The 20424-nt window shown below is 53.4% G+C and overlaps 4 protein-coding genes across 4 annotated transcripts; 1 reads left to right on the top strand and 3 right to left on the bottom strand.

Moving 5' to 3' along the window:
• Positions 1-1682: 1682 nt before the first annotated feature.
• EAH_00033990 (dihydrouridine synthase domain-containing protein, putative) lies at positions 1683-4482 on the bottom strand (the record flags this gene model as incomplete). The annotated part of the gene is made up of 8 exons (XM_013395833.1): positions 1683-1861; positions 1991-2120; positions 2483-2669; positions 2786-2835; positions 3225-3376; positions 3561-3644; positions 3800-4124; positions 4423-4482. 8 exons carry the CDS (start codon positions 4480-4482, stop codon positions 1683-1685), a joined length of 1167 nt encoding a protein of 388 aa, XP_013251287.1.
• A 1089-nt stretch (positions 4483-5571) lies between these two features.
• On the bottom strand, positions 5572-8982 carry EAH_00034000 (hypothetical protein, conserved; the record flags this gene model as incomplete). The annotated part of the gene is made up of 1 exon (XM_013395834.1): positions 5572-8982. The coding sequence occupies one exon, from the start codon at positions 8980-8982 to the stop codon at positions 5572-5574; it is 3411 nt and encodes a 1136-aa protein (XP_013251288.1).
• An 875-nt stretch (positions 8983-9857) lies between these two features.
• Positions 9858-14789, top strand: EAH_00034010 (met-10 domain-containing protein, putative; the record flags this gene model as incomplete). The annotated part of the gene is made up of 12 exons (XM_013395835.1): positions 9858-10482; positions 10677-11172; positions 11336-11517; positions 11750-11851; positions 12128-12264; positions 12565-12672; positions 12871-12926; positions 13120-13273; positions 13783-14002; positions 14167-14336; positions 14476-14529; positions 14667-14789. The coding sequence occupies 12 exons, from the start codon at positions 9858-9860 to the stop codon at positions 14787-14789; spliced, it is 2427 nt and encodes an 808-aa protein (XP_013251289.1).
• A 1058-nt stretch (positions 14790-15847) lies between these two features.
• EAH_00034020 (hypothetical protein, conserved) lies at positions 15848-17200 on the bottom strand (the record flags this gene model as incomplete). The annotated part of the gene is made up of 1 exon (XM_013395836.1): positions 15848-17200. One exon carries the CDS (start codon positions 17198-17200, stop codon positions 15848-15850), a length of 1353 nt encoding a protein of 450 aa, XP_013251290.1.
• Between the last annotated feature and the right edge of the window lie 3224 nt (positions 17201-20424).

The following is a 20424-nucleotide window of genomic DNA, read 5'->3' on the forward strand; positions in this document are numbered from 1 at the left end:
CACCAACCATGACGACTCCAATGAGCGTAACGAGGATGTTGCTTTGAGAAGGCTGGAAAAACAAGCGTGCTAGTGCGTTTGACACTCCGTTTGTTCCGATCTTACTGTGAGCCCTGAAGCGCTCAAGGGGTTTGGGTGGCATGAGTTTTATGCTTTTGTTGCTTAGTTCAACCGACGATATATATCCACAACTATCGGCGTGAAGGCATAGCGCGCCACCAAGATCCTGAAGATTTACACATAACCCTTTGAAGACCCAAATGGAAGAAGCGGTCGTGTACGCTCACGGGAAGAGGCCTACAAACATTACCAGGCAGTTCGAGGCACATCTGTAGGCGATGGAGCCAAGACGTTGAATTTCCGCCTTCACGGAGACAATACCTGTGCGGCGCGTGCATGATGAGCACGCGCGCCACACAAAGCTCAAGAGAACATACTCAAGTCCGGCAGTAAATGCGGTGCGTTAAACAGCTCGTTAAATTCATCTGAAGGAATTCCAATGTGTGTAGGAGATGCAGAAGCAAGGGATGCATGAGGTAAAGAATGCCACTTCTGACGAACAGCCGCACTGCGCTTACCAAGTCTAAACGCCACGAAGCAGCCAACAAGCTGAATTGTAGAAGCAACAATGAGCGTTCCCCTAGGCCCTATGGAGTTCGCTAGTGCAGCGCCAATGGCCCCCCCCGCCACAAGGCCGACACAGTAGGAAAGATTTAAGTAGGCCAAGTGCGCTGTGCGGCTCTTCTCTCCAGTTTCCAGCGCAACGACCATCATAGCTGCTTGTGTCCCGTGAACCATAAACCCAGGAAGCTGGCTAACAAACAGTGCTGGAATGCTTGATGCGACGGCCATCTGTGGCGTGCCGTCCTTGCTCCATGCATATTACACGAAAACAGTTCTTGTCTCCTCACCATGATATACATAACGCAACACGACGACATCGCAATGATGAAGCTGAAAGAGAATTGATTTAGGGGGTCAAAGTACACGTTCAGAAAGTACGCAATAGGGCAAGAGCTCACGAGCTTCGCGGTCCCAAAGCGTCCCCAATCCTCCCAAACAGTGGGGCTCCAACTAGTTGACACACCGAGAATACCCCTAGAAAAAGCTTGTGTAACAGGAAGACAGGCTTAGGTTTTTTCGCGTTTCACCTAACACCCAGCCGTTGGCCTACTCATGTCTCAAATTAAATGCCAGCGTAGCTCTCCCTTACAAAGCGATCCTTACCTGGACAGGCTGTTGAAGCTCCATAATAATGTATGGAAGTAGTGCAATCTGACAAAATGACAGTTCCATTCCACCAATATGGCCATTCAGAAAGCTTGCAGACCTGCATGGTAAAACCTGTGGCGTAAATAGCCAGCAACGTGTGGCAAATTCCCAACGGGCTCCGGGCGAAATCTTTGAAAGACAAAAAAGACAATTCAGCGCTCTGTTTCACCGTAATGCTAGCAGATTCGAGGGAAGCCGACATTTTTGCAGCATCCACCCTGGTCAGTATGGGAATACTCTGCCTTCTCTCAGGTGTCAGTCTCTCTGGAAAGAATAAAAGAGGAAATACTGCTAAGCTTCGGTATGGAAAACTAAAGAAAGTTCCGCCTTTGACAGGTGGAAGCACAAAGAGGCAAGTTTTGATGCCGTGGTGTACAGGCACCTTCGGCACTTGTGGAACGAAGGCGCGCTCAATCATCAGAAGAGCGCCACCCAATTTCTACTGAACTAATTTCTTCGTATCGCGGGTTCTTCCCCATACTCAATGGGTAATCGAGAACCCCCGGGAAGATTTCGTCTATGGCATCCATGGCGTGGAGCAGCGCCTCCACTGCTGTCTGGTCCGGAGCTGAGGTACGTATTTTGGTGTCTGCATCATTCGCACAAGTGACGCCCAAATGAGCTAGCAGGGAAGTGCGACAACATTTCGTTCTTCCGGAAAGTATGGTACGCCAGTGGCCTGGAAACAGGGGAATCGAACAGGGAGAGTAGCAATTACCAAGTGCATGTCTGAAGTGCCTTTGCCCTGGCATGCCGCTCAACACTCCGAGCACCGGCTTCAATAAAACAAAAGGATTTTTTCGTTTCGCAGCGCTTGTTTCGTAGTGCTCCAGGTAGTCCAAGTAGGCCTAGGAGGCAGGAAACGACAAACAAGCAATTCCACGATTTTCCCTTGTGCGACCGAGAACGCTCTAGTCACTAGCCCACGCACCAAGAGGAGACTTCGTCTACAATGAGCACTTCCAGGACTGGAGACTGCTCCTGCAGAATAGCGAAGAGAAACCACAAGAGTTCCCCAGTACCATGCAAAGGCCGATGATTGTTGTCGTCCTCGGCAAGACACGAGAAACGGCTGTTAAGCAGCAGTGCTCCAACTAATTTAACTCTTGAGACTCTGCCCACGTTCGTGCAGCTTGCCCCTACCGTAAATAAGTTTATCAGTTTGTGCAAGGCAGCAAGGATCGTTCATGGCGGCTCTGCCAATCATTACCCCATGCAGCTTTGAGAATTGCAGGCCGTCTGCAGCCTCAATTCCCCGGCTACGAGGATGCGCTGTTCCTGCTTCCTCCGTTTTCCTCCATTCCCCACTCAACAACTTCTCCGCCAACTCCAGAGTTGTCACTCCCCCGTTTAGAGAAAAGCGAAGGTCGGGGAAAGCGTCACACAGCTCAAACACCCTGCAAAACATCTAACACCGTACGTGCAATCAGTTTCAGAATCAGAAGAGCTCAATAAAGACGCAATGACGGCACCTGGCGTGCCACGAAATTCTATGCTTCTCAGCGAAACGCACCTCCCATAAAGCAATGGTGGGACGGAGCGGTTCTTCTTCGGGTCTACCCCCTTCGAACATTAAAGCAATTGAACGAAAAAGCTCAACAAAAGTTGAACACCAGCGAGAGTCTTACAGTACCAAACCTGAGTTAGCTGAAGGACGACCGCTACAGCAGCATGAGAAAGTTCGATGACTTCGTCTACTTGTAGGATTGGCAGAGCTCAAAGATGGTGCAAAATGGGTTGGGGTAGTTACGCCATGGCATACTTGGAGCCAAGCCTTCCTGGCATGCACAATAAAGTGTTTGCACCCGCCTTGTGCAACTGTCTGCAAGCAACAGCCCAGAAGCGTGTGTCACAGTGCAGCGCAGCGCTTGCGCAGAGTACCAGAGCCGCAGCGTCACATGACAGAAACCTCAGCTTTGGCCTCTTGGCTTGCGCCGAACGCTGCAGCTTACGTTAACGAAGTTGCGAGTGAATTCTGGAGTGTCCAAGTGGTCAACCCCCAAACGGCATTTGACAGTGATGGGAATCTGCACCCGCCTCTTTATTTCATGTACGATGTCCCGCACTTTCTCAGGCGTTTTCATCAACGCAGCGCCGAAACAGCCTGAACAGTAATATCACTAATAGCACTACAGCAGAAAAGTGGTTGCAGTTCCATCTCGAAACAGCGTCCAGATGTGTTTTACACCTACAGTTGGTACGGATATCTTCGTACACGGGCCACTGGGAAGGGAGATGAGTTCACAAAGGTCTGGAGGCGAACCAAAAGCAAAAATCAATTAGCTCACCCTTGGTCACAACTCGGCAGCTCGGACACCCTGCGTTAAGATTGAGTTCGTCGTATCCGGCCCTCTCGGCCCATGTAGCTGCCTCTGCCAGCGTCGCAGGATTTGAACCGCCTTGTGGGCAAAATTGAAAAGCAAATGCACTGCCGCATAAGATACAGCGCTTCTTGATGCGAAGCATATCTCAGTTCTTTAGGAGAGATGTGACAAGCAAAATGAATGCAAGGGCCGCCAGACCGTACCGAGTTGGCAAACAATGGGGTGCTCAATTTCATCGAAGCCTACATGCGAACGCCGCACGCATACAGACGTCCTTTCGACATCGCTGCATTGAGCCACATATTGCTTCACAACTTCATGAAGCAAATAACGAAATGAAGGGCAAGGGAAAGAGGAAACAGCATTGCGTGTCGTACCAAGATATTCTTCCACGTGGTGCGTGTTGTGCAGTATGGTGGAGTCAACGATCATCTCCGTGTAGAGGGTGCAATGTCGGGTAATTAAACGCATGAAGTTCCTGAGGGCAGGAATGCCGAAGTTGCCATTTGAGTCCAGCACAAGTGAGTACTGCAAATGGCCAAATTTGGCACGCATGTAGCATATGCAGTGGATTCTTCTGATGACAGTACCAAGCACGTATGCTGAACACTGTAGTGGCACATGCTGCTTTCTTGCTGGTCCATCGAGGGAAGCCAAACAGATTGAAACGACGTTCTCGGCGACCTCACCGGAAATGCGTATTCGATACTGCGATCATCGGGGCCACTGCTAGCAAAGGCTGCAACGGAAGACTTTTCTCCCCCATCGTATCCGATGCTTTGAAACCTGTGATATGCTTGTTGTGATATCACTGTTTGCAGCTCACTGGCTGCACTGAAGCTTCGTGGCTTGCCAGCTTGGCCCGCAGCGCTACGATTCGACCCATCTCTGTCGTCTCTGATTCCCCACGCGTCTTCTGCTTTGCATAAGAAGAAAAAGATGTTATACGGTTTGGATTCTTCATCTAATCAAAAAATGCCTTGACAAAAGCAGCCCCTACTGGGGGAGGCCCCGTGTGGGCCCCCGCCAATGTGAGCCGTCCCGTGTCCCCTCCTATGGGGCCCACAAGGGAAGGAAGTAAACGTGTCTGACACTGAAGGTTACCATGAGTTTGTTGCCGTATTGGAGATGTAATATGACGCCGTTTACTGGGTCTGCCACTTCAACTGTACACGGCACTCAACGGGTCAGCATGTGTAGAGGTAAGCCACAGCCCGTGCACCATATGCAGCAGACTCAGCTGATGAAATGCCGCTGCTACTCTACAATAAGCTGCACTACTACCGGAAAGGCGCTTGCCTGTCATTGCACTCAATGGACTCTAACCACTACATGCCGCCTCAAGGCATGGGCAATAGGCCGCCTATGTGACCAGGAACAACTGAACTGAAAACAAGGGTCGCTATTTTCTTAGTTAGTGGAGCTCTGCTAAGGGCGGGCCGTGGGAAGCTCGTGCGAGAGCTCCAGTCAGGAAAAGTTTGTTGGTGTTCTCAGTGCTACTCAAATAAGTTGACCAGTAGCTACTACTGCAGTGGAAACAGATTCTGATCTGTTCCTAGTTCTTCTTCACATGCTTCCCGTCCTTGCAGATACAGCTACGGTTCCCGTGGTAAGGGTGGGCAGCCAAAAGCAACACTTCTGATATGTTGCCAAATGTGAGGGACCCGTGAGAAGTGTTGCCGTAGGCCATGGAGGAATACCTTGTTTATTTGTATGTGCTCGAGCGGCTGTGTAGCCAATGGGCGGGGGCTCTGTGCCTGCTGAGAGGAGCTCTTCCTACCCTATGTGTCATTCGACTCTGACAGAAAGTACCGAAATCCCCTGCAATGGAGCCAAGCAGTCAGAGTTATTGGGGGCATTGGGAACAAAAAAAAGCAGGCAGAAAAGACGGCAGCTTCGTAGCAGACAAATGCCTCTGCGAGGACGCCGCCGTTTTTCCGCACAAAGGGATGGATTGGCGACTCCCCTGCAAATACTACTCATAAATTGGGGGACTCAGAGCTGCACACAGATCCATCAACAGCGACCCCGCAAAGTTATGCGGTAGAGTGGGGGGCTTCGCACTGCTTTCTGTATCCGTTTGGTGAAGAATGCAAGGGGGCTCTCCTTTGCTCTGCGGACACTCCTGCTGTATGCGGCGCAGCAAACGCAGCTGCAGCGGATCAGGATAGCTGATGCGACGGCCTCGAAGGGAGGACAAGAGGAGCTGCAGCTTGGGGTGCTGCTGCAGCAACAGCAGCAGGCAGGTGCGTACTGCGGCAGCAGCACGGGAGTGCCAGTCCGGCCTTTCGAATCGTTGCAACAGAGGGGACTGAAGAAGCGCCAGCAGCTCGCCGCTGCATCTGCAGACACGCAGCCGCTCTTGAATACATACCAGGGAGAAACGTTGGGCGTGTAATAGCTGCAAGGCAGAGGGCCACAAGCGGTCAGGCGTAGGAAACGCTACTGGGATATCCCCGTCAAGCCTCAGCTCTGCGAATGGTAGCGGCTCCTGACGCACTGCTGCCTTAGCAAGGGCTTGGGCTACACCCAGCTGGTGACAGGTGTCTCTATAGCAGTGAGCAAACGGAGAGGCCAGCTGTACCAGTGCGCTGCAAGCACATTCCTCATGTCTTCCTGCTGGAAGAGGTGTCGTGAACAGCTGCTGCTGGCAGCTGTTGCAGAGGCCCCACACGCGGAACTCCTCTTCGCCGTACAAGTCAGGGAACGCCCCGGCCAGATTGCTGCATAGAGAGTTCGTGCACAGGGCTCCCGTCATGGGAGCCCGTTGAAGGTGCTCCTGGAGCAACTGGCCGTCAATAAGAACGGGGATGCGCCCCCTATGGTGTTTTTGTTGCCGTTGTTCTTCACTCAGCTCACGCCGCCAGTCAAGCGAAAGTTCCTCTAGCTGCTGTAGCAGCCTCTGTTGCAGCATACCGTCTTCCTCAGAGACATCCAGGGGAAGGTTCGCCAGCTGCAGCTGCTTTTCGCTTTGGCCGTCGACGCCACCACTAGTGCGGCGGCTGCCGCTGCTATCAGTGCTTTGACTGGTGCGACTGCTGCTGCTGCCGGCCTTGTTACTGCCTTTGCAACGGCTTGGCTTGCTGAGCCGCCCAGCCTTCCTGCTTGGGAATAGAGCCTGACGTTCCTCTTGCTTCATCGTTGAAGCCACAGGGGCATGGGCCTCATCGGTAGGATGGAACTGAACGCGCAGCAGTAGATTCCCATGCTGAAGCAACTGCTGCTGCTGTGATTTAACTCCTAGGCTGCTGCGCCACCTCAGGGGGGCTCTGTACTCCCAGGGGCTTGTAAAAGTGGGTAGCGGGAGTACAGCCTCTCCCAAGAAGCAGCGGTTGCTGAAGTTGCAGTGGCCCGTGCTGGCGGCATTGCTGTTAATGGTGGCCCACAGCTGCGCATACAGCGCAGCAGAAGCAGCAGCGGCAGCAGCAGACGGCCAGTGCACCCTGAAGCTAAATGTCTCCCCCCAACGTCCATCAGCAGAAAAAGACGTCTCCTTTTCCTCCCATGCACCTGGCCCCGTGGCAACACGAAACACAATTTGCAGCTTGCTGCCAAACCGCAGACCTTGCTGCGGTTGCTGCTGCTGCGTGGGCTCTAGTAGCTGCAGGTTGGTCTCAAGAACGGCGGCCTCAAGCTGGCCCTCATACGGTCCACAGAAGGGACTCCCTTTTTCTTTTGAAGCAGCAGCAGCTGCTGCAGCTTTTGCGTCTTGTAGAGCCAACTCCCTCTCCGCCCAACTAGACACTTCTAGTGTCAGTGGTTGTTGTTGCTTCTGGTGTTGGTGCGGCTGTTGCTGCTGGCTTTCGTCTACCCTGAAGTGGCTGAAGAGGCCCTGAAGCAGCAGATCTCTCAGCTGTTGATCGACTTCTTCTTCCTCCCCTCTGCTACAGGGCCTCTGTGGTCTTCGTACATCGCTGCGCGTCCCCGTTGCAGCAGCCAGGTGCTGCAGCGTCTGCGCCTGTTGCTGCAGTTGATGCAACAACTTCTCTTGTTGTCGCTGCTGCTGCAGGAGTTGCTGCTCCAGTCGCTTCTCCTGGCGCAGCTGTTGCTCCACAAGTTCCTTCCGCAGAATGTGCTCTTTCGACCTCCTCCCTTCAGTCCCTTCGGCGCTGTCAGGACCTGCCAGCTGCCGCGGCTTCCGGTGCAGTTGCTGACGGACTTGCTGCTCCAATTCCTCCTGCAGCTGCTTTCTGAGCTTTTGTTCCAGCTGCTGTTCCAGATCCTGCTGCAGGTGAGCCCTAAGGTGGTCCTGAAGCTCTTCCTGAAGCAGTTTTTGGTGCTGTTGCTGGTGCTGCTCCTGTTGCTGCTTCAGTTGCTGCAGTGAAGCGCGGACCTCCCCCAGCTCTTTCTCCAGGGCCCTTTGGACGTCGAGTTCTTCGTCTGCGAGTCGCTTTACTTCTGGTGCGAGCTGTGCCTTGTGTTGTTGCAGCTGCTGCTCCGATTCAGTTTTAATGGCCTTTACCTGCTCCTCGTACTTTGCTCGTTCCCGCTGCCCCCACCGTACTGAACTTTCTGTTTCCTTCCGTTTCTGGTCTGAAGCTGGCTCGGCATCAGCAGCAGCCTCAGCAGCAGAAGTAGCAGATGCACATCTACGAAGATGCCCAGCATCAGCAGCAGTAGTAGCAGCTGCACATCTACGATGGTGCCCAGCGGCAGCAGTGCCCTCTTCTTCGAGCTTATGCCGTTCGCTGCTTAAATTTTCTTGATACTCCTTCAAAGCTGCTTGCAGTTCTGCTGCATCTTCCCCCTGCTCCACAAACCGCGCCACAGTGCGCTGTCTCTGCAGCGGCGGACTCTCCTCAGAACAGCTCGGGCCGATGCTCGGCATCCTCCTAGGGGTGGTAGCTACTGAGGTGGGGCCCCCTTCCATACGGGGACTTATGGAGTTTCTTGGGGATGCCTTTCGTGGAGCTCTCTGCCGCAAGGCTTTGGCTACTTTCTTTGCTGCTGCAGCCTCTGCAAATGCTCCGGCAGCAGCAGAAACAGCCCCAGGATCCTTTCCTCTCTGCTGCCGCTGCCGGGGGTCTCGTTCTTGATTAGTCGCCTTCTTCCGAGGGAGATATCGGTTTCTGGGTGAGAACTGCAGTTCCCACTGGGCTTCTTTCTCCTGCTGCAGCTGCACTTGCCTCTCTCCTAACATGTCCGGATGCCCTCGGGAACCCCCCGCGCGACGCTGTGGCGGTTGAAAGGGCCTTGTAGCTGGAAGGTGGCCCTGGTTACCAGCCTGCTTGTCTCGGCAGCTCCTGCTGCAGTAGTCAGCGTATTGTCCATCCCACTGAAGCCACGCGTCAGCCCCGCAGACCTTGCAGCTGGGCCGCGCGGCCCGGGCGTCGAAGGACTCCCCGGGGGCGTCCTCCTGAAGCAAGAAGTTGAACAGGGCTTCCATATTCGGCCTGTCATCGCCCAGACATTCTCCTCAGACCAACTCCGGCCCGAGAGCAACAGACGCCTGGGTGCGCCGGCTGCACAGAGAAGGCGACAAAAGCCCAGCATTTGTCGGGGCCAACACCGACAATCTTGGTGCTGCCAAAACTGGAGCTGCAGCCATAGTGAAGTGTGAGCCTCGTGCAGCTAAAAGCTTTTAGTAAACTTCGTCAGCGGGTGTCGCTGTCGCTGGCCAGCGCTCGGGGCCGAGCGGCGCTCGAGTCAGTTGTTCCCTTTTCTGTTGGTGATTAGTCAGCATTTAGCTTCAGGAAAGCCAAACAGTTCGAAAACAGAATAAAGGCGGCTGCTGTTGCTGTTGCTGGTAATGAGTCTCTCTACCTCGAGCCGTCGAGTGTCCTCGATACTGTCGAGGGGGCCCTTGTCGAGGCTGCTCTCCAATATGCAGCTCAGGGTAACCAGTCTACCTCTACAAATGCACCGGCTAAGTTTCAATTAGGATATACACGCCCATGATACTGCTGTTGTGGCTGCTGGAAGGACTATCGGCTAGTGCCGCTGCCTCCGTTGCGCTTCTGAGGGCCCCTAGGACTCCGTGGGGCTCCTACGGCAGCTGGTGTTGACCCGTATTCCAAAGGCTTATATTTCGGTAGTTGTCTACTCATCTATTTGGGAATGATCTTCTGCAGTACTGCATCAACGTCGTCTGCAGTAATGTGCAGGGGAACGCAAGCTAGCCCCCCTCCTGCTGCTGCTGTTGCCTGAGTGAAGGAGCAGCACGAACAACACTGCATCAGAACGGACCACACAATTCCGTACACTGTAAACACCAGAATCTGCAGCTATTGCAGCTGCTCGAGACCGTATGGGGCTCCACAGATGCCCAAAGGGACGGCTCAAATCAGGTGTCTGCACAGGAGCTGCTGCGACAGTACGGGCTCTGCGTTACAAACAGCTGCAGCAGCAGTTGCAGTAAGGAGTAAGACGCCGCAGGCACAAGCATTCAGAAGGGGGAATGCCTCATTTTTAGTGGCTGAAGGCGCTGCAGGGTACGGTAGGCGAAAGACTACCACTCGCTGTCTTCGTGTTGCTGCTGCAGCAGCTTGTGCTGCATCTTTACTGCAGCAGCAACAGCAAACGTGGCTGCGTACGAGGAGCAGCAGCAGCAGCACTGCTTTTATCGTCAGCCCCTCAGTGGCCGGCAGCGACTGTCCGCTCCTCGTCGCATTGGCTTCGGACGCCTCTGAGAGTGCCGCTACACACGTGCAGCAGCAGCAGCAACACCGCCAGCACCAGCAACCACAGAAGTGGCACCACCAAAGACCGCCTTTTGCTGGAAAGATGCGGCCTGGTTGCATGCCACTTCTGGGGGAGGAAGCTGCGGCGGATAACCCCGACAAAGCCGCCGCAGCTGGAGAAGCAGCTGCAGCAGCAGCATCGACAGGTATGCCATCAGAAGAAGCAGAAGTAGCTGCAGCGCCGGAAAAGGGACGGCTCAAATCAGGTGTCTGCACAGGAGCTGCTGCGACAGTACGGGCTCTGCGTTACAAACAGCTGCAGCAGCAGTTGCAGTAAGGAGTAAGACGCCGCAGGCACAAGCATTCAGAAGGGGGAATGCCTCATTTTTAGTGGCTGAAGGCGCTGCAGGGTACGGTAGGCGAAAGACTACCACTCGCTGTCTTCGTGTTGCTGCTGCAGCAGCTTGTGCTGCATCTTTACTGCAGCAGCAACAGCAAACGTGGCTGCGTACGAGGAGCAGCAGCAGCAGCACTGCTTTTATCGTCAGCCCCTCAGTGGCCGGCAGCGACTGTCCGCTCCTCGTCGCATTGGCTTCGGACGCCTCTGAGAGTGCCGCTACACACGTGCAGCAGCAGCAGCAACACCGCCAGCACCAGCAACCACAGAAGTGGCACCACCAAAGACCGCCTTTTGCTGGAAAGATGCGGCCTGGTTGCATGCCACTTCTGGGGAAGGAAGCTGCGGCGGATAACCCCGACAAAGCCGCCGCAGCTGGAGAAGGAGCTGCAGCAGCAGCATCGACAGGTATGCCATCAGAAGAAGCAGAAGTAGCTGCAGCGCCGGAAGGCGGCGAATTCGTGAAGCTGGACAAGGCCTCCTTCTGCAAACATGAAGAAGCCACTTGTCTTCGAGTACCGCTTCACCAGCTCCAAGAATTGTCAAAGGCGCTGAGAAAGTACATTCCTGCCGCTGGCCTCGCCGCATGTGCTCCTGCGACTTCGTCTGGTTGCAACTTCTTCGTTTCGGATACCACTGCGGTGGCTTTGCATCCCACGCAGAAAGCAGCAAGGAGGGCAGAGGGGTGATCGTTAAGGAGCATTGTTGGCGTGTGGCTTTAGGTACCTCTTCAAGCGAAGAAATTTGAGGCCGGTTATAGCGGACACTTTCGAGATCTCGCAGCAGGAGGAATCGCAGCAACAGGGCCAACAGGAGCAGCCTATGGAGGCGCAGCAGCAAGAGCAGCCCGAGATGCAAAAGCAGCATCAGCAGGAGCGCGAAGGAGAGGTGCTGCACAAAGGCAGTGGGAGGGGCTTCAAGTGCCTCCTCTTGGATCCTTCGATAGGCCCAGGCAAGCAATAGAGCAGCAGCCGAGACGAGAGTCATGTGAATCGGCGGGGGCAGTAAGGGCTGCATACTCAGCTATTGGAACGCCCATTGCGTATGAAGTATTAGGCCATTATTCACTTTACGCCGCATGATTCTCCCTTTTACTTTGTTAGCTGTCTTACGTCCTGTCTTCTTGCGTCTTGCAGAGCTGGAGGGACTGCCGGACTTGCTGCAGAGCCTCTTGAAGGAGAGAGGCATTCAAGTGTTCCGACACCGCGTGTTTCTGGGTTATGAAAACCTATCCGTCTGTGCGTTACACTCCACAAACACGTCGCTGCCACAGGCGGCTCCAACCGTTGCAACCGCAGCTGCATTTGCTCTTCGTTCTTGCGCTCCTCTTCTCTTAACCTCTGATGCTACGGGCATCTGCTTGCCTTTTGCGGCTGCGGAGGATTGTGCGGAGTGATACAGTTGCAACCCAGCCTCACCTCTTGCTCTCTGCAGCACCTTGAGTCGGGAGAGATGGGGTTGTTTCGCCCATTGCGTGTATATTTGTATCTGCGGAGTTCGGGGTGTGTGCACAGTGGAGTGCCTGGCGGCATTGTTGCCTGAGGGCGTGGAAACACCTCACCGATTTGAATGTGTGGGCCACATCGCCCACCTCAACCTCCCTGCCTCCCTGCTGAAATTCAAATACGCCATTGGCCAAGTTGTCCTGGATGTAAGACGCCGCTGCCGTCATTGTTGCTGGTGTTGTCATGGTTGTTGCTGCTGTCGTTACAGTTGTCCTTACTGCTGCCGTCGTCGTCACTTCGATCTCGAGACACTTCGCGTATCAGCTTCTGATGTGGGAAGCTCCAATTTCAGGTGCTGGAAGTTTCTCTGGTGGTGGCTGTGGCGGACGTTGGGGAGCCCCGCCTGCTGCAGTTGCTGATGAGGGCTCGCCCATCCAGTTCTGATGCTTCTACAGTTGCAGTCCGTTTATTCTGAATGGTGTTTGTAAGTGTTGCTGCTGCTGCAGAAACACCCTCAGCTGCGCACAGTGGTCCTGAAGACTGGCATTGGCCCGAAGTGGAGAGAACTGCAGTTCGAGCTTATCGCGGGGGAAGCGGCATACGTCGCTAAGGTTGTGAGCCCCACAGCCCCACAGGAAGCAGCCGCAGCAGCAGAGCACGGGTAGCATCGACCAGCGCCTGCACATGGGTTTCAGATATCGGCACGTTAGGGGTCTGTGATTGGGGAACGCCGAAAGCCGCTTTTCGTTGGTTTTGAGGACAGTTCAATTGCTTGTGTCTCTTGGATTCTGTTGCTGCATCGCTCGTTGCAGAAAGAATCCGACCTAGTCTTCGAAGTTGATTATGCCAAGGCATTTTGGAACTCCAGGTACGTGGCTGCCCTCCCGCCTCCTGCCTTTGCTGGTCGGCGGGCCCTGTTGCTGTTGTTGCTTGTGTAGTGGCACTCGCGCTTCTTTTGCCGAGCCCTACTCGCAGTTGTTGGTTGCTTGGTGCTGTCGTCTGGTACGTTTAAGGCTGTCGTATTGAAGTTGAGGGCTTCTGCTGTTGCACGCGCTTTACAGGCTCTCATGTGAACGGCAGCGCATCACGGCAACGATCCCAAGGCATGCAGTTGTCTGTAAGCGTCAATTTCTTGCGGAAGCGTTATGCGTCGCCTCTGCAGCGGCAGAAGTGGCAGCACTAACAGTGAAGGCATATGGCTTAGCAAGCTCGCAAGTATTTGCAGCAGCAGCAGAAGCAGCCGCCAGCGCTGCTGCTGCTGCTGGAGAAGTATGTTCGTTCCAGCCTCCGGACGTCATTCTATCGCTTATGATGTAGGGTCAGGCGCCCGAGTGCCGCGCCCTCCGGAATAATTTGTTCGCATCAATATACTTCAATACCCTTGCTTTTCTGTGTTTTCTGTAGTGGATGCCTTTGCTGGCGTCGGGGCATTCGCTGTCTTCCTCGCGCGCAAAGGCTGTGTCGTCGCTGCAAACGATGGCAACCCCGCATCTGCAGCCAACATGCACACAAACGTCAAGAGGAACGGGGTGAGGACGAAGTGGTATTGCTGTGATCATTGCTGTTGCTGTGCTCGCTGCTGTTGGGGCTACCATTAGCGAAATTAACACCGAACAATAATTTGGCACTGCGTTTCTACGGTGAGCTCCGTAGGGCTGCTACTTTCAACGACAGTGACGCTCATGATGGCTGCTGGACTGCGACTGCTGCGGCTGCTGCTTCAGGTAGGGAATTTGGTGGAGGTACACAATCAAGACGCTCGAGACTTCCTTCGTTCTCAAGCCCAGCCGGCGGCAATTGCTGCCCTCCTACAGAAGCGCATGCAAGCAGGCGAAACCCCGTCCAAAGCAGAAGGAGCCATCGAACAAAAGAAGAACAATCAGCAAGGCGCGGACGAGGTGCATGTGCTAATGAACCTGCCAGAGCTAGCGATTGAATTCCTGGGTCAGTCTTTTAAATCCCTCCATCTGTCACCTATCTTGCACGGTCTCGAGAGGTGCTGCTGCAGTGCCTTCTTTGCTCGGGTTTCCGTACACCTGACGATTTAGGTGCGCTTGCAAATCCCTCTACAACCTGTTGCTCAGCTGCGTGGGCTGCTTTCCATTCAGACGTATTTCCAGGGCTATTCAATGAATCTGAGCCCCATCCGAAGAGGCACCGCCCGGACGAAGAAGCGCTTAGCAGCAACGCAGCAACTGGGGAATCCACGCATATTTCTAAATGGCGCGTGCACTGTTACGCGTTTTGTAGGGATCCCAATCCGGAGCATGAACTCAAGGTGAGGCTCTTTTTCTGCAGTTAACGCTGGGATTCCACGCTCGGCTTGAGATGGATGGGCGTTCCAACTTCGGTGCACATAGTCTGACTCTTTTCTGTATGGAGTGCGTTGATATGCATTTCGAAATGATCCGCCTCAGCCGCGAGTTGAAGCTGCCCTTGGTTGTTGGCCGGAACCCGTGGAGATCCTCGAGGTTAGTGCTTTTCACCCTCCCTCTGCGCAGCTTGCTTGTTACCGGGTGACTTATAGACCTCAGCACTGAACGGGACAACAGGAGGGCTGCCATCCATGCATAGCGAGCGCTGGCTAATGATGCCTTGTGAGCTTCAGGTACGAGACGTGGCGCCTCACAAGCGGATGTACTGTCTTACCTTTGATTTGCCGCTCGCGCTTCTCCGTGGCGAATACGGCAGCAATACTAGGAAGGCAGCCGCGGAACCTGCTCCTCAGTGAGGAGCAGCCCAGCAGTTGCTTGCGTGCCTGCTTCGGGCGCTACAACAAAAAACAGTCCTTAACAAAAGTGCGCTAAAAGTAAATCGGGCACCTTGCTCGCAATCCTTATCTCAAGTAAATTTGTTGCGTCTGCATAGAAGCGCCAAAACTAGTCGAAAGTTGCTGCAAACTTGCTGCAGCCGCCATGTTGCAGCCTAAGCAATTTTGTTGCTTGTGCATAGGGGCGACTAGTTGAAGGTAGCTGCGGACAGTCCCCGTGGAACGTAGCAGCCCAAAGAGTATCAGAGCTTCAATGACGCTTGCTGCAGCCACATGATGCAGCCTCAGGAGCCTTATCACACGTAGTATTGGTTTGGGCACTCCTCAGCTGCGAAGCAGATACATGCTTTCCCTGAGCGTTTGCCGTGTCTGCTGCGCTGCGGGAAGTTCGCGCGCAGCAGATGCTGCAAACGCTCGGACGCTCCGGGACAGCATTAGCCAGAACTGCATCTGCGTTGCAGCTGGACGGCCTTAATTTTTATTACGTGCAGTAAGTCTCCTAAAAAGAAACAGCCTTAACGCCGCTTCTTGCCAGGCGAAGTAGAAGACCGAAAAACAGAAAGAGGAAAGCGAGGGCCTTATTGGCGAAAAGAGTAGACGACGCAGGACGTCACGTGCATGTATACGGACACCAAAGCACCTCCTCTCATAGGAGGGGTGGCGTTTGAAAATGCTGTTGTCCTCATAAACAACTGGACAAAGACCAGACCGCAACGCAACGGATGCTAGTTAATAGAGAACGTGTCCTCGGATTGGCTGCAAACGGCGCATCAGCGCCCTCCCCGTCCCATATGTCCCGTCGTGCATACTTGGGCAGTATGGGTCCCGTCGTGCATACTTGAGAGGTATGGCTGCAACGGGAGAGCTGCCCATTCGGTGCAGAGCCCTTAATAACAGCTGACTGCGGCGCTGCCTCTTTCGCATTTGTATTTGTCCGGATGTATGCACTCGGGGTAAATGCGCAAGGCGGCCGTCTGAACAACCCCTCTTCCGTTTTGTAACTGTCCCGTCGAGACTTGCTAGGTAGCCCAAATGCAAGGCACAACAATTTCAATGATGCTCTGTGCTTCCTTGTGTAGCGGCTCGCAGTCTGCGCAAGCCTTGAGGACTGCGAGACCGTCAGCCCGGAGAAGTGCATTACAGCAGCGAATCATGACAGAAACATGGGCCGGCTTGTTCCTAACGAATGTCGCATCAATCTCATGGAAAAGCTGCTGCAGCTGCTGCAGCAGCTCCCGCTGCTCCTCTAGGCGCGAGGGGTCAGCCGCATTCCGCCGTTTCTTCCGTTGTCGCCCATTCTGTGGCTTCCCTGCTTTGTGCAGAGTTACACTATCTTCTGGTGGTGCATCTGCTGCTGCTTTCTCCCCCTGCACTTCATCGACCCCCGCAGGGTCTGTTGCTAATTCTTCCTCCGAGTCGCTGCTGCTGCTGCAAAAAGCCCTGCTGGCGTCTGTTATTTCGTGCAGCCTCTCAAAAAGGCGGGAACAGCGGGCCTCCAGCTGTTCTTGCTGCTGCTGCAACTCAGGCGACAACCCTGTTGCTGCCCGTACTTCCTCGACGGTCCTCGCTTTTTCTGCTGCAGCTGCACACACCGCACACTTACTGTACACTGCCTCACATAAACGCCTGGAATCAATGACGCTGCGGCAACCTATGCTGCTGATGCTGCTGGAGCGCTTACTCCATCCACAACTTTGAAGCGTGATGATGAAGCTAGGTAACTCACCAACATCCTCCCCAGACGGGTACAGACAGAGACCGGGATCGTCGCCCAAGTCGTCATCGAAGGCCAGCTCGTTGGCAGCCGTCGGATGGGTCTCCTCGCTGCGCCAGTTGTTGCACCAGCGATCCTCCTGATGGCGCTCTTCCACTGCAACTGAAGATAGCTTTGACTGTTCGCGAGGCAGCGGTTGCTTCTGCGGAACCCCACCTCCACACGGCGTCTGCCGTCCTGCGACAGGACTATCCTGTAGCCCTCGCAGTTCCTCCGCTTGTAAGCTGGATTGTATTTGGTTCTGCAGCGACTGGACGTACACCTTGCATGCAGCAAGAGCCACGATAAATACCACCGCAAGACAAATGCTAACGGCCAACAGGACAAACAGATTGCGTTGCTGCTCCCATTGCCGTTGCTCGTGTTTCGCCAGTCTCTCCTCCAGTCTTCCCTCTAGCAAAGCCACATACGCCTCGATATCTCTCAGGGTCCTGCGATGTTCTTCATCTCGGGCAGCGACAGGGCAGCTGCTGCTCCCGTCGCCCCCTGCGCTGCATGCTCCGGGTGTTGAAGATGCCGTTGCACCTCCCAGAGAGCCCTGGGAACTAGCTGCAGCAGGGAGGAGTGTAAGGAGGAGAATCAACGAATGAGCCAACATCCTTCACGACAGGTATATCGTGCGGACTCCTCTCGGGAGGCGGCTGGGCTCCAATGCTGTTCTTGCTGCAGCAACAGCAGTGCAACAGCATAGGCAGGATCGTCACTAATTGTCAATTCGACTATTAGGCAGAAAGTATTTAAAACGAACGCATGAGACGTGTCCAACTCCACTGAGCCCACACACTGCCCCCTTCAGGAGCTGAAGGGTTGTGGAGGGCAGTAGATGCACAGTGCGGGAACTAAGAAGACCAAAAAGATTCGTAAAATCAGCGCTTTGAATTAGGGAATAAGAGTGGAAACGGTGAAGAGATAACTATTCATCAGGTCAGCTTTGGCTGTCTATGGATTCCGGAGCAGCCGATACCGTGGCGGCCCATTCCCGTTAGCCGTTTTTCTCTTTCGCAGTAGCTCTTCAGTAAGAAAACCCGGCATCTGCACCTGAGCATCTAGATGCGTGAATAGCGACAGCTGACTGTATTCAGACAGTTTAGAAAAATTCGGGGAGGATCGGCCTCTAATACACCTTTTGGAGGGTCCGTTGGAGGGTTCCTGTAGTGCGCAGGCACTATAATGGTACTCAAATTGGAACCTCTCGAGATCTATCCGGAAGGGAGAGCAGATGTATAATATTATTAGACATAAATCAAGCCACATTATCCAGGAAATAAGGATACCGGGCCAATAGTGCCGGGCAGCTGCACAGGATCTGGGGCTGGTTGCGAGACTGGTTTTGACCCGCAAGCGGTCAGCATGGGGACTATTATTGCTCTTCCCCTTTAGGATTGGACCCGGGGTACGAAATAGAGGCTGTTCTTTTGTATTTAAAGGCTATCTTAAGGGCTTTGCGCTCAGTGTAATGCGTATTTATCGAGTGGGCAACTAAACTGGCATGCATGGGACCAATAGAGTGTGGCACGGCACTACAGCAGAGCCAGCAGCCATTTGAGGCATGCGGAATTTTGGTACTCTGAGAAACGGGTCTAGGCATGAAGACATGCTGTAATGCAGCTGCAAAAATGCTTTCAGAGCTGAAAACGGCCTTAACTTCCAATCATAGCACATCAGTAACTATTATGAGGAGACCGCAAGGCTTCGGCTAGTACTAGAGACGGAAGGTTTATTGCATTTCCTCTCATTCAAACCAGTGCATGCATATGAAATTTTCTCTTGTTAATATCTGCATTGAGTATCTAGTGGGTTGCTGGCCCGCTGATAGCTCTGTCGTACTCAATACAACTAAGAACTCTCCCCCTGAAACATGCCTGCTCGCTGTACCTCCGGTGGCGGCTGTTGCGTGCCGCAACACGGATGAAACCGAAAATTAGAATACCGCTGGTGCATGGTCAAACATAGAAGTCATGTATCATGTTAATCTGATCTATTTGTGTGTTAACCTCGCAGTGTCTGTATTTCTGCCAATTCATATATCCTATCTGCCATCTGCGTAGCGTAGTCGCGGAGACTGGGCAAACCAATGTACCCCTAGGTATCACCTCCTTGTAGAATCAAATGTAGCGGTAACTGATAGCGTTGCTCGCTACAGTCCCCAGCAGCTAAAGCTCATCCTACACAAGTTCTTTAGTAAATAAAAAAGTAGTACGGTGTCATGTTCTATTCCTTCGCATATATTACTGTCCCAACACGAACTCAGAGAGGCGTGAACTGCAGCACATCGGATGGGACCCGAAATATGGTGGAGTAGGCGTGAGTGGGCTGAAGTCAGGCGAAAGCCTGATGGAAGATCGTCGCGAGATTCACCTGCAAACATCTCGTCAAGCCTGGATAAAGGTCCAGAGGGGTAGTCGAGCCGTCCTAGCTGGGGAAAGGGTGGCCAAGGGCTGGGCTCTGCGTTGCATTCGAAGGAGCGCAGTATCCGCCGCTCATCCAGTTGAACGCACTCATTCAAAGTCCATTTGCTTTCGCCAGCCATTTAGATGAGACAGGCACAGCGATGAGGAGGCAATATAAGCATTTTTTTTGTGGAAGTTATATTCGTCTTCGGAGTGCACCGGAAGAACATAGAGGCTATTGAAACCGTCTGTTAGGAGGAAAGTCACAACAGCGGTGGCTATTTCCAAACAGGGAAACTTTCCTTCCGTAGCGCATCCAGTATTCCCACAATAAGGTGCAACACAACCGTCAACTGGAGCTGTCCGTCATAATCTGGTGCTTGGGAGGGCAAGCGACGACAAGTCGCGCGAATACGTGGATTTCAAGCCTGGCAATAAATCACAGTGAGGGCATTTTCCGATGCTCCGAATCGATGAAGTACTTGATCCCTTGCACTGCCCAGCAGTCACTACATTATTTGAGTTCATTGACGCGTCTTTGCAGGTTCCAAGATATGCTAACGAGCCTTTCACCCCCGCACTGGCAACGGCTGCATCTGCGCGCAAATTTGGCAAGTGAATGCACTTGCCAAACTACTGCCACAGGATGAGACGTATATTTTGGGCCCAATTAATGAGAGCTGGATAGTTTCATGCAAGGAGTACGGTCTTGTGTTCTGCCGGAATGTGAAGGAGAAACTGGGGCAGCTACTGCAGCTACTGCTGCGCAAGTAGCAGTGCTTCGTAAAGGTACATATGTGTTCCCCTTTATTCTGCAAGATATTTGCTCCATTTGATGTCGTGTCTCTTCAGTGGGAGTCGAATCGGCGTAGATGAAGTCCCTTGGGATAGGTGTTTCTATGAGAAAGAATGCACAGTGTACTTGGAGAGAGATCGAAGAAGCCCTCAGGAACCTCATCAGATATTATTGGTTCCTGAGTTCGACATACCTTTCTTACTCACAGCCGATGCCAGTAAAACAGTGATGAGAGTGATGCTCTCACAACGAATGCCGGGAAAAATACCAAATAATCGATTGCTACTCAGAACGCTTCACAGGGGAGAAAAAAGTACACGGTATACTAGACAACTCTAGACGTTCTCATATGGGCAGAATGGGGGGCTTGGGAGAGTGACGAAGCATTAGCATTACTATATAGCAAGTATTTCACTGTTCAAACCAATCATAACTCCGCAGAGACGCCTGTTCGCTGGATAGTCGAGTGCCGGCAAGCAGCACTGTAAGCATTCTTATCATATTGAGCATGTCGACTCTAGTACAGCTTACAACGATCACTGGATAAAGCTTGCTTCTATCATGAGCGCAGTGGAACGAGATCCTGTGGTTGGCGCGGAGGAGGGACGGATGAACACAAGTTGCAGCGCTGCTTGC

The sequence above is a fragment of the Eimeria acervulina genome, genomic scaffold, assembly GCF_000499425.1.
Source record: "Eimeria acervulina Houghton genomic scaffold, Eah_scaff343, whole genome shotgun sequence".
NCBI lineage: Eukaryota > Apicomplexa > Conoidasida > Eucoccidiorida > Eimeriidae > Eimeria > Eimeria acervulina.